The sequence below is a fragment of the Leptinotarsa decemlineata genome, unplaced genomic scaffold (genome assembly GCF_025532065.1).
Source record: "Leptinotarsa decemlineata unplaced genomic scaffold, Ldec_3_MD MMD2_tig00026361_RagTag_RagTag, whole genome shotgun sequence".
NCBI classification, from domain to species: domain Eukaryota; kingdom Metazoa; phylum Arthropoda; class Insecta; order Coleoptera; family Chrysomelidae; genus Leptinotarsa; species Leptinotarsa decemlineata.
This window is the reverse complement of record NW_027412704.1, coordinates 2,040,659-2,053,776: the sequence shown is the minus strand read 5'-3', so window position 1 is coordinate 2,053,776 and position 13,118 is coordinate 2,040,659. Positions and strand designations below refer to the sequence as shown.

Here is a 13,118-nt window from a genome sequence, read left to right as displayed (position 1 = left end):
AAAATGGCCGGTATTGTGGAAAAACGAAGCATGGTTTTTGCATCACGATAATGCACCTGCTCAGCCATCGTATCCACCAGATTTGTCCCCCTGCGACTTTTTTCCCAATATTGAAGAGAGACATGAAAGTACGGCATTTTGCGACGATTGAGGAGATAAAAACCGAATCGCTAAGACAGCTCAAAGACATACCAAAAAGTATATATCAGAACTGCTCTCACAAGTGTATTACATCTGAGGGAGGTTAGGAATGAATGAATATTTTTTGAAAAAAATTTAAATTCACCATATTTTTGAACAGACAGCGTATATAGGTTTTACGTAAGAGCGGTCTGTTATAAATAACCGATTCATAATATAATATGTTTCACTTTGTTATTTGGATTTATTGGAGCTATAACATCCCGCAGTTTTACTACAAGGAGATAAAAATCCCCTCATTACAAGCTAGATTGTAATACCTGTTTATATTATGATTTATTATCAGCTATTCAGTACATGAATTAAATTTTTAGTGTCAAGGAGGAATAGTTGTGAATATTCGACAACCAATATTGGAAACTGCCATTATTTATTATATTTCAGTTTTGCCTCTGGAATATGACATTTTGTGTATTCCAGATCTTAGAAATGAAGGAAATTTCTAGAATTTGACTAACAAAAAAGTTTAATAGGGTATGACCCTCCTGAGGTGGGTTGGGGTTATCTATCGGGCGCGTCTCCAGGTGGTGGATAAGGAAACGGCCAGGGGACTGGAGACCAATGTGGCCTTATAATAGGGGAGCCCAAGCGGAGATTTCGGGATTCACTAAAGCGCGGCAGATTAATATACAGGGGGATGCCTTGTACCCGGTCAAGTACCTCCACCAAATATGAGCCCCAAATATAAGGTCGCCTGTGAGGGATAAAGGATCAGATTAGTAAAAAAAATGGATCATTAGAAATTGTCGAGCGCGTCAGATTAAGGTAGGGTGAGTTAATTACCTGCTAAAAAGTGTATATTCCAGTAATCTGACAATTTGAGAGTGACGTAAAGAAAGGGGAGGGCAGCAAAGTTGTAAAAAATAACGTCAATTCGACATTCTCGAGCGTAGCTAATTTTTTTTTTATTTCGAAGGAAATAATTCAAGGATAACGAAAAATATATAATCTGACGATTTCCGTAAGCCGAAATAACAAAAATTCGTCGATAAAATTTAATGCGTGCAGCTGTGTGATACCTATATTTCCCTCTCCGAGTTTCTATTCCTCTATTCTTTATTCACTTTTTCTCTATTTATTACTCTCTCCCTCCGTCCCCACTCTGAATTCTGTTTCCATAACGCCATCACAGCTGATCACAGAGACTCGTTCGAGAGTGTGTGTTCGGCGAGTCTTGGCCTACACCTGCCGATATAAAGAAGATGTCTCCCAGTGACCTGTCCACCTTCCTGGAAAGGACAAGATGGACGATGACCTAGGAGGACAACTTCTCGGGAGGATGTACAACGGGTCACATGTGGTCTACACTCACTCTTCCTACTCTACAGATGCCAGACAGACCCCTCTAAAGATTGTACTTTGATTGGTCACGTGCAATGAAATGAATTGAAATATATCAACAAAAAAAATTCATTTTAGGGAAAGATAAGTTTTGGCTTTCTACTCCTCCTTCTTTATATAAAGTAATGTGGGAATCTTCCAAAAAAAGAAATTAATCAATTTCAAACAGCTGCTTTCATATAAACACTGAATTATACAAAAAAACATTTTTCAATTCAATTTGTACTCCAAACATTTGTTATGGAATCGAATCAGATATCATTCACAGGATCGCTGCACAATATAGTATGTGAAAGAGATAAAATTTGATTTACATGGAACACTGTTATCCTCACCGGTGGATATCTGATGTTTCGGAATAAGACATCAACATTATTGCCTCTTCAGCACTAATGCACTGATGTGGATAACACTACCAGATGAATCATCCAATTCATTTATCAAATTACGACTTCCTGTCATGAATGTCATTTCATCGATAATGACATTCATTCGCTTCTTTGATTAAATCTCAGCCATAGGAATCTTGTTCAAATTGAAAGGAGTATTCAAAAAACACGGTCAGAAATAAGGCAGAGAAGTTTTTGCGGAAAAGTAAACGTGCGTCTGTTATATCTGAAAATAGATAACGGTTGAAGCAAGGTGGCGGAAAGAAAGCTGGAATAAGCTAATGAGTTTCACAAGGGTCGGTTTTGGGTCCTATAATCTTCTTCATATACTCACGACCTTCTGAGAAATGGAATAGTTGGTGTACCAAACAGAAACTATTCGCATATGATATCACAATATTGAGTTTAGTTAGTTTTTCTTCACTGTCGTCACCAGCAGTAACAAAACTGCGTCATCTTTTGAAATACTATCACTTCTTTCATCAACAATCGAACCCGAAGAATCGCTTCCACAACTTGAAAAACTCGACGAAGATTTTTTCTATACCCAACCATCTCTCAAATAATTTCAAGGAACAGGAAGTTTCGTTAGCGCGAGCCCTGCTGGTTTATTGAAATCAGAATCAGCAGCAAGCTACGTATACACAACAAACCTCTAACCAGACAAGTTTAGCTATATGGTCAACGGCTCCAGGGACCTAGGCCATATTTACTGCCTGTGACAGTTGTGACAGGTGACAGTGTTGCTTCTGTTCACAGAACTAATTGTAAGTTATAGTTCTGTGGTTCTGATCGAGACAACGGATAGATGACAAGATCACTGCCTCTGCCAAGCTCTCGGTAGATTTTCAATATACCCTTTTTGAACCGTCTTGTGATAATGGTGTTCAACAAAAGTCGGACTGTTTAATGGCGAACTACCAATCGTTACAAATTCACTAAACATTTCACAATAATTGAGTAGAAGACCGTATTATGATTTGTATGAATTTTATAATACCTCTTTATATATTTTTCAATCTTCAGGCCTGAAGTCAGTTGGTTTCATTTCATTACTTGCACAATTTTGATCATGATAACGTCATACGCTATTGAATTTTTAAGCAAACTTTTTTCATAAATCATCCAGTGTTTGTATTATTCACGTGGCCATCGTTAGAATGAATATTTGATTGAACGTAATGGAAAAGATTAATCAGCCGTAATTCAATCGTTGTCCAATACTTACGAGTTTTGTTGGTTGGGTGTGAAAAAACATAATGAGACTGAACTACAGTAAAAAATCCATACTTTTTCTAGAGCCGTTATCAAAAGTGGCGGTATTATTTTGTATATCGCCAAATTATAATTTCAGACGTCGTACAGTTTCTCATGGAAAGTTTTTCAGCTACTATAATTGGACGGCGTTACTCGGTATGATTTTTAGTGAGATATTCATTTTACACTACAGATTTGTGAAAGTCTATATTGATTACCATCCCATACAAGTATGTCTGGATATATCGACAGATATAATTGGATGTATTATGTTCACACTGTCAGTATATGGATCTTCATTCGAAAAGACAAATGCATGGCAAGATCTATTCAACCACTTCGAGTATCTGGAAAGTCTTGATAATTTGGATTCGGCTGGTATAATCGAAAAAACTACCCTAAGTAACACCTACTACATTTACTTTCTGGGAAATATTTTATATGGTGTTAATAATTGCATTGGAATTTTCTATAATGATTATGTGGACAGTATCCAAACTTTGAAATTATTTGGAAACCATTTCATCTTGGAATACGTCAATTTTCTTCAAAGTTCTATCATTTCGAATTTGTACATCTACGTCAAATATAAGTATAGAGATTTAAATAATATATTGATGGGGGAAAATATTCATGTGGCTGATTTAGCAAAACTGGTAGATAAATCTGAAAGGCTATATTTGGTCATGGATAAGATAATGGAACAATTGAACGAAATGTTCGGACTACTACTATTGATGAAGTTGCTTCACTTTGTTTCGACAGTGCTATACGCCTTGACTTTTCCATTTCTCAAGGAACATTGGATTTTCCAGGAAAACAGGGAAAAATCGTTTTTCGATTATTATTTTTCCACATCTACCTCGATATTCTCTACGGTGAGTATGTACTCCTTGTTGTATTAGATGCGCATTTTTTTATTGCCAAGATGTGAAAGACGTGAAAGGACTTGAGGGGATACTGGACGGATACATCAGGAGGGTGGCATTATGTGCATCCCTCTGAATAACCACCAGTATGCTTATCAAACCGGCAAATCGACAGATTCAGCATTAAACAACTTTGTAGAACGGTATAAAATCGAACAAAACTTGCTTGATTTATGCCGTGCTGGTAAACAGAACTACAGTAACGACTCTTCAAGGCGAGGTCATCAGGTTCAGGGTCACCAGAGGTTGACCTCAAGGTGAAGTACTATCTGTGGTCGCTCCTGATGAATAGTCTGCTTGATGTCCTCGACAGAAGAAAAGTAGATATGCAAACTTATGCAGATAACCTTGTCATCTTGCCAAGTCCACGTTGGAAAGGGTAGCTTCTAATATCCTCTAAAGCACGTTGGACGTTGTTCACAGTTGGTGTCTGAGGGATCAGATGTCTGTCAACCCCAGCAAAACTGTTATAATCCCCTTCACTAGAAGGAGAAAATTGGACCATCTAACGCCACTTTCCCTCAATGACGAGGTCATTCCATTTGGAACGCTCACTTGGAAAAAGTTCTACACAAAGCAAGACTATCCCTATGGACAAGTCGAAGGATTTGTGGTAAAACTTGGGGTTTAGATCCCAAGCAAAATTATGTGACGATTGTCAGACCAATGATCTGGTGGCCAAAAGCTTTACAGAAAACTGCTTTATAAAATACTGTTCTCGAGTATAAAGAACTGGATCCTCCGGAAGAAGGAAATAATAAGAGCAGATAGTTGTTGGTTCGCAGTCGGATCAAAAACACCTTCCGGTTCTGGTGCAGGTGTTTTCAGTCGCAGAGCCAGGACAGAGATTGCAACCTGCCTAGGAAGATGTGCGACTGTATTTCAAGCGGAAATTTACGCTATTGAATTGTGTGCGGAGGGTTTCGAAGAATCCAAACTCATACACAGCTCAATAAAAATAGTCTAAATAGTCTCGGACACTCAAACGTCTTTGATAGCTCTTGGCTCATACCGAGCAACGTCTTAATTGGCAGCAAATTGCCAAAAACAGATTGTCTCTGGTCTGGATTCCTGGCCATACTGGCCTGGACGACAATGAGGCTGCTGACTCTCTTGCAAAGGAGGGTGTTGCAAGTAGCTTCATGTCATTGGCATTGCTTTAGGCTCTGCCAAACAAACACTGAACACCTCGATGGCAAGAAGATTCATAGACAAATGGCAGAATCTTCCAGGAGTGGCTCACTCCAAGGCGTTCATTCACCCTTCGAAGCTTGATACCAAACAGTTGTTGGACTACAGTAGGGATGAACTACGATGTCTAAACGGCCTTCTTACAGGTCACTGTCATTTGAATCATCATATGCAGAGACTCGGACTGTCGGAAAACGGTGTGTGTTGCCTCTGTTTGGAAAATGATAAAACAGCAGAGCACATACTCTGTACCTGCCCCGCTTGAGACCGAATCAGGTTTTGAGACTTCGGCAGAGCCGTACTCACCATGCAAACTAATCGGCTTCGTTAAGAAGCTGGGTTTATTTAGTCGAGTGTGAATAGGAGTGAACCACAATAAACCCTTGCGGATTGCGGAGAAGAGTAGACCCACTCACTTTGGACCTAACCTAACCTAACCTTACCTTTTGTGGCAGCGAAGTTCATTCCAAAATTGCTGAATTTTAACCAAAACAAACCATCGCATCAACAACGCTCAGGAATTGTTGAATAGCGTCAACGGCCATCCAGATTTGTTTGAAAGGGCCATAACTGGTAACGAATCATGGGTATATGGCTATGACTTCGAAACCAAGGTTCAATCGTCCTAATGGAAGAGCACAGAAGAGGAAAGACCAAAATAGGCCCGCCAAGTGGTGATTGGTGATTTGTAACTTCAGCTCCTTCATGTTTTGAAATTCACTGAAAATAAAATCCTCCTACCACACATCATTTATTAGTTCATATTTATATCCTATTTCATTGTATAAATAGAATTCCCAGTAATCGAAGATAATCTCGTGATGTGTGAACATCTGAAAAAGCTAGCCACTTGACAGCCTTCAAAACCAAATGAAAATAGTAACATTGATGAAGTTAATTCATGTCGAAAAATAACGAGTACGTATTCAGTTGCAGGTTATGGCACTGGTTTTTTGCATCGATTCGGCTACCAAAGAACCAAACTGCTCAAGTTCTGCACCAGTCTACGTAGGAAGTTTCCTCTGGGAACACCACAGGATGAGAAAATCAAAAACCTCGCTGATCTACTCAAAGATTTTCCGCCAAACTGCACTGCCGCGGATTTTTTTCCGATAACACGATCTACATTGCTCTCTTTGACTGGCTTTATTACTGCATATTTCATAGTTATCATACAACTGTTGCAGAGCAACCTATTTTGAGCAAAATAATGCATCAAACAAATTTGACCACGATAGTTTGTAACTTTCACATCGCACTGAAGTAGCAATGATGATTTAGGAATAATAAAACATTCTGCGAATGAATGATTCTGAAAAATTTTCTTGTTATTAGTAATTAGGAACATAATAAATTCAGTGTGATCAAAAACAAATAGTAAGAACTCTATTGGAGCCATCAAAGACGGCTGTAAATTTAGATCAGGAGCGTGTCTACAGAGGAAATGGATGTTGGACCGGACATACCCAGGTACCTGTATTGGTAGGGGAGGAATGTTGGAATGTCCTGCTCGTTTACCAGATTTGACTACTATCGATTTTTTCCTTCGGGGTTATATCAAACTGAAAGTTTAGGTTACGCAACCCTGGGATAACACGGAACTTAAAGAATTGCAGGAACGTATGCTTATATTGCCTCAGAAACATCTCAAAATGTTATAAATAGACTCGAAAATAAACCGTTTCGCTATCAGGAGGTTTATACAGTACATTTTGAATATTTACTCAAAGGTTTTTTCCTAATAAAGAGGTTAAAATGAAATTCCCTTGAAATAATCCGGAAATTTATAAAGTCCGGACTGTATAAAGTCTGGCTACCTTCCCTAAATAGATATCTATCAGATAATTAATCTCTAATCGTGATAGTACACAATCTCTTATTTTGAAAATAGTCAATATTCAGTCTGGCTAGCAACTTATCCTAATAATGGACTGAATCAATTGTTGATGAACAAAAAGGGTTCTCAATTTATAAATAATAGTCAACCGGGACATAACAATATTTATTTCCAACTGGCTGAAAATCATCCAACATATCTCCACGATCATAAGTTCGCTTTCCATATAACAATAATAATAATACATAACTATAGAATAGAAAATTGTGTTTCCTAAAAAGTAAAAAACAATTATATTGAAAACAATATTATTACTCGTATTCTATCTAATCTATACAAGAATAACTTCATAGTCAACATCGAGCTAATCATTATATAATTCGATGGCCATTTTAAACTATTTGGGAAGAACCAGAAACTTCTAAGCGAAATTATTTTTTCAGTTTCAAACTTCAATACATCGAGATTTTTAGTCGGTATATTATATTCTTTTTCAAGTAACAAAAAACCGAAGTACACAAATATATACAGATATCCTTTTAACATTTATATTATACCCCATAAGTTATACAGGGCGGATATATACTAGGAAACTGAATTCCGGAATATTTTCCGTATTATCTTATAGACTCACCCTGTAACATGTAAGTAAAATATCTAACATCTCACGTACATATAACATTTTATAAAAATACATTTTGGAAAAACAATCTGAGGTACTTCTTTCAGAACGGTGATTTTTCGAAAATGCAATTTTTCGTATAGCAGATATTATTTTGAATCCAGAAAAAGAAAAATGTTTTTTTCATCAAATACAATCTGAAAGAGGCCCTCCGAAATTACATGTTGTCAATTGAAAAGTCAAATTCCATTTCATTTTGGCAGCAGAGCGCTCATTATAGAAGACGAATACAGGGCGATACTTTGGTGTTGGTTATTCTGAAAAGTGGCTCCTTATTTCTGAAAAGTTTTAGACCCCCCTATATCCATCGAAAATAGCACTCAGTTATTTGAAGCAGCTGTACTTTACAAAAAAAAAAAGATTTGTTTCGAACATTTATTCATAAGAGCAGTACGATTCTTATAGTCTAGAATTGATTATACTAACGTCAATAAAATGCATCTTGGAAATGTTTACAGCCTTCAACTTTAAGTCATAATTTTTTCAATGATTATTATAGAAAAGTACGTTTTACAAATCAATGTACAAACTTCATTCTTTCAATCCCCATCGTGAACGAAAATTCTGGCGCATTCCCCACTACAAACTCATCCCCAACGAAATATCTCACCGTTAATTATAAGCTGATGTTGGAAATAAATCTTTCGTCAAAAAAAAACAATTTTCTGGTTTCCGTGTTCCCCAAAAAAAAATCTAATGTTTTACATCAGCACGTATAGCATCTGCGTGATTTATTACAGAAATGCCCCACCACTCTGGAAGAGCTTGGCAGACTCCGAACAAAAAAGGTAATTAATTTTTAATCGAAATTGATGGAAACAGTCTGAAGGCAATAAATCTCTGGGATGCATTTTGGGCGGGAAAATTGTCAGCAGCGTGGTGGATTAACCGTTCTTTCTAGAATATTTTTCATTTTCTAGTGGAGGAATATATAAGGAATATTTTTTAAAGTTTCACAAAAGTCCTATTCTCAGAGTCTTCATTTTTTCAATATTATGATAGTTGGTTTGACATTTTTTGATATACATTGGAAATTGGTGGTGATGCTTCCATTTTGGGAAATGTACTTTTGAAGTTTTCATTTTAAAGAAATTTTCTTTCATTGAAGTTTAGGATGATGTTATGTAGGGCTTTAATCCTCTCTAATTTCATCCATTCATACCTTATGGTCCAAGTTTGATCAGTCAATATAAAGCAAAATTCAAAAAGCTCAGAATTCCTGCTTGCGACTCCTTCATAGCATACGGAAGCGTCAAATAATAGAAAAGTTCTCCATTCTGCATTCCTGTTTCATGAAATCATCTCGAGTGAAATCTCACATCTGAATAGAAAAATTTTCCGTCGGACAGATCACAACCTCATTGTTAGATTCTCCCCCAGCCATCCATGTTTAACTTAATATGAATAATACCGCCATCTATCAATATGTAATGGAATTAATTAATCTTGAATTGGAGATGATACAAATCAGAAGAAGAAGCTTACAAAGGCGATTTTAGTGTTTCCTGAAATTTATAGTATCCATCCTTGCCATCAGAGGGCGATGGCAGCACGGTGTCAACAGGTTCGGGTAGCAATCAGCCAAAAGGATCGCTGACAACCAGTCATCCGGATCATTAATAGTTCGTATGTATGCTAAAATTAAATTAAATCAAAAGGCTGACTGGTTGTCATTGACTGCTACCCAATTTTGTTGGTAACTACATTAAATACTGACATTATACTGATTAACGGAAAAACAGATTCCAAACAGATTTTTTTGAACAGATATACTGTCTTCACTCTCTGGTGGTCAGAGTAGGTACTATAAATTCCAGGATACACTAAAATCGTACTTATGAGCTTGTAACTTTCTATGGGCGTTGTTTTGGTGCAATTATTTTTGATATGAGAAACTGATGAAGGGGTGGAATAAATTATACTCGCTCAAAGGAAGCACAAGACATCACAACTATATGTTGTGAAGTAGTTTTGAAATGTCCGACAGAGGTCGTATCTGGACCAAGAACTACTCTACAGAGCTTCAAAGTTAGCTACAGTGGTTGCTAGGTAGAGTGCTGTTAATGAACTAGAATTATTATTTTACACGCTTCCTCGCTTTCACTATTGGCTTCCTTCCATCTTTTAGCGAAAACACGGAGGCAATAGTGGGGTTTTTGAAGGAAAAAAATCATTTTGAAATCAGGTACTCTATGATGTTTGGATTCTAGTAGTCTCAGAAAAATAGAAACAATTTGTATGACTGAAATGTCTTCTCAACAATCGTGATATTTCGATTGTTGAGAAGACATTTCTGTAACATTGTTTGTGGATATCTAACACTACATTTAAGGCATAGACATGATAATGATAATATATGGACAGGCCATTACGTCACTTTTACATATATTCCACCTACAGATGGCATAACGTCTTGGCCACTGCGCCACATCATTATGTAACAAATAAAATCTAAAAATTTCCATATGGAAATATGCAACACGTAAAACATCATGACGTTGAATCTGAGTGTATGAGTGACGTGATGACAGGACGCGTATCTCCATCTTTTTTTATTTGTTGGAGTCATCTTCTTCTCTCTTCAGTGGCCAGTCCATATTTATCATTATGTCAGTGGTTTGAAGCTTGGTAAAACAAGTACGAAGAGAAAAAATCGACGCTGTGAAGTAGATACACTCCAGTTAATCCACCATTCTGGTAGGGGAACATCTAGTTACAGTTTTTCAACTATACCGTGGGCTTTCGAAATAAATTTCCTGTTTTTCTGTCCTAGTGGGGATAAACTTCAGACCGAACTACAAACATGTCGCACACATCATTCTATCTCGAAACGTTCCGATGGCACTATTTTTCAGATTGAGTTTTGTGAATTCAAATTTCTTAAGTGGAGTGGATGGAAAGATGGAATTGGATTCGTTCAGCTGTAACATTGCTGAAACTTTTCAAATTATATAAAATGCAGCTTGTCAAATGTAGGCAGAGCTTTTAAAATTCCAATATGGTTCTGTCCATTAATTGCGCGTTCGTTGAAAGATGGCGAGAGTGAGAGAGAGAGAAAGAAACAATTCTACAGTCTCTTCCTACATTCGACCAGCTGGAAATAATACCCGTATTGTGTTATGAAACTTTTGTTGCATAGCTTGTAGTTTTACTGGGATTCACAAAATGTTTTCACTAAAAGGCAAGAAATATACAAAAAAAGTGGCTTTTCATCAACGGATGACTCATATGATGGTTATTATCAACACAAAAAGTGATATTTGGAAAATATTTCATCTGAATGACCTTTAATTTCCTTCTCGTTTTTTATGGTCTTTTCTTCCCTTCGGTGCAGTAGACCGAAACTTGAATTTTATTTTTAAATTCTCTGGTGAAACGTTGCCACATCTTCATTCGACCGTTACGGATGAAGCAAACAGGAAGCAATAGTGAGATTTTATAAAATCTTTCATAATTATACAGTCCGGCCAGATGAAAAACTATCAAGTTTGAGACAAGAACATATACTGCAGTTCAAGTATGGAAATAAGGGCCATAATGATTCACTAACTGAATTCTTGAAGTTGAAATGAATGATACAGGTAAGTTTCAAAAACAACAGAGACTTCAGAATTCAACATACATAAGTTGTAACTCACAGAGGTGTATTCAAAGAGGACAATCGTGGTAATTATGCCCCATAGAGCATATTAAGTTTGACACTGCCATGAATTCAAATCATGAATATATTCGTATCCCATTTTGAAATTTACCTGCAGTCAAATATTCAAATGTTACGGAAATATTCTTCATAAACGCATTATGCATGTCGTTTACATGTTAAAACGTTGAATTACGATTTGCAATTAGTAGTTGCAAGTAGTTTGCAATTAGTAGTTACGAAGACGTAAAATTCCACACGGCGGAGCATCTTGCGGCAGTTAGAACTTGGCTCCCGTTTTTTTGGAGGGAAAAAATATCAACCTCAATTTGTATGATGTGATTTAGAAATTCCTACATAAAAATCAGACTTCAGACATTATCCCGTATAACTCAACCTATCCCCAATCTGAAACTGAATTTATTCATAATTCTTACATGAATTAGGTTCTTAAATTTGTTTATAAAACAAATATAAGATATGTTCTATGGAAGGTACCTCTAAATAATTTGAAAATGAAGTATTACTGTTCATTTCTCTGTTTGAGTAACATATTTACACATGATCAACGGTTAAAAAAGTAAAATACTCACTTAGAATTTGATTGTGTATGGAAATAGGTGAATATGTTATTAATTACCTTCCGAACTCTCAGCAGTTGACAATGAAGCTCGGGTAACTTAACTCGGTAATATTGATTACCGAGAACTGATGAGTTTATTAATCAAGAGGAAGAATAATGAGAATGTCAAAATATTCAATTTTTTCTACTGAAAATCTTGGATTATAAAACATCCTGTAAACAACCACGTCATCGCCTACCCTCTTTATTGAATAATGTAGTAAATGTATTGATTTTCTCGTTGAAATAAATTAAAAATGACCAATCCATAGTGAAGGGACACAACTGAACTATCATGTATTTCCATTTTATTTATAATTATTCATTGACTCTTCAATAGTAGAAACACGTAATACCAATGCTATTTCTCTGCTGACCTTTTAACTCGTAATCACTTGAATGACACAAATGCGTTTAATATACGGTTTGTTTTTTTGGGTTATGAATAAAGTTTTGAGCCTGGCAAAGGTCCAAATGAAAAACTATCACCAAGTAAAATCATGTTGTCTATTTTTTATTGAATTCTCACCCGATTTTGATCGTCACTAGTGACAAGAAATATTTTCCAATTATCAACGGCATCACTGAAGGACAGGTAATTATTCAAAGAAAAAATAATATTACTATCAAATACGTGACCAAAATCTACAGCCTGTATCAAAAGAATCTCCCTGTTAATACCTCTGAATCATCAATCCGATCTTTCCACCCCACCCTACACCTCTGACACCATTCCACAAAGTTTGTCCCAATGCCCTAGGCCTCTTTCTGCCGAATCACCGGCAAGTTAGCGTCGAAGAAGAAGAAGTCCACGATTATCATAGCACCGCGTCAAACATCTGCAATGACCTAGTGATGACGTCATCTTTTAGGCACGATTCCATGAATTCCTCTATGGTGATGACCCCGTCCTGGTTGAGGTCGAGCTTCCGGAAGACTCGGTCTATCTGTTCTCTGGCTTTGCGATCGTCCTCGACCTATGGAAACAATCGACGTTTTAGCTTTTTGTCACGGGGTGGCTCAAAACTT

The 13,118-nt window shown here is 36.6% G+C and overlaps 1 protein-coding gene across 1 annotated transcript in view; it reads right to left on the bottom strand.

Annotated features, from left to right (window-relative positions):
• Positions 1 to 7,295: 7,295 nt before the first annotated feature.
• The window catches only part of LOC111502802 (A-type potassium channel modulatory protein KCNIP1), a 56,053-nt gene continuing 50,230 nt past the window's right edge, over positions 7,296 to 13,118 (bottom strand). The window contains exon 7 of the mRNA XM_023156962.2: positions 7,296 to 13,066. Within this exon, the coding sequence (XP_023012730.1) occupies positions 12,908 to 13,066 (159 nt within the window). The 3' untranslated portion in view covers positions 7,296 to 12,907. The remainder of the gene's footprint in view (positions 13,067 to 13,118) is intronic.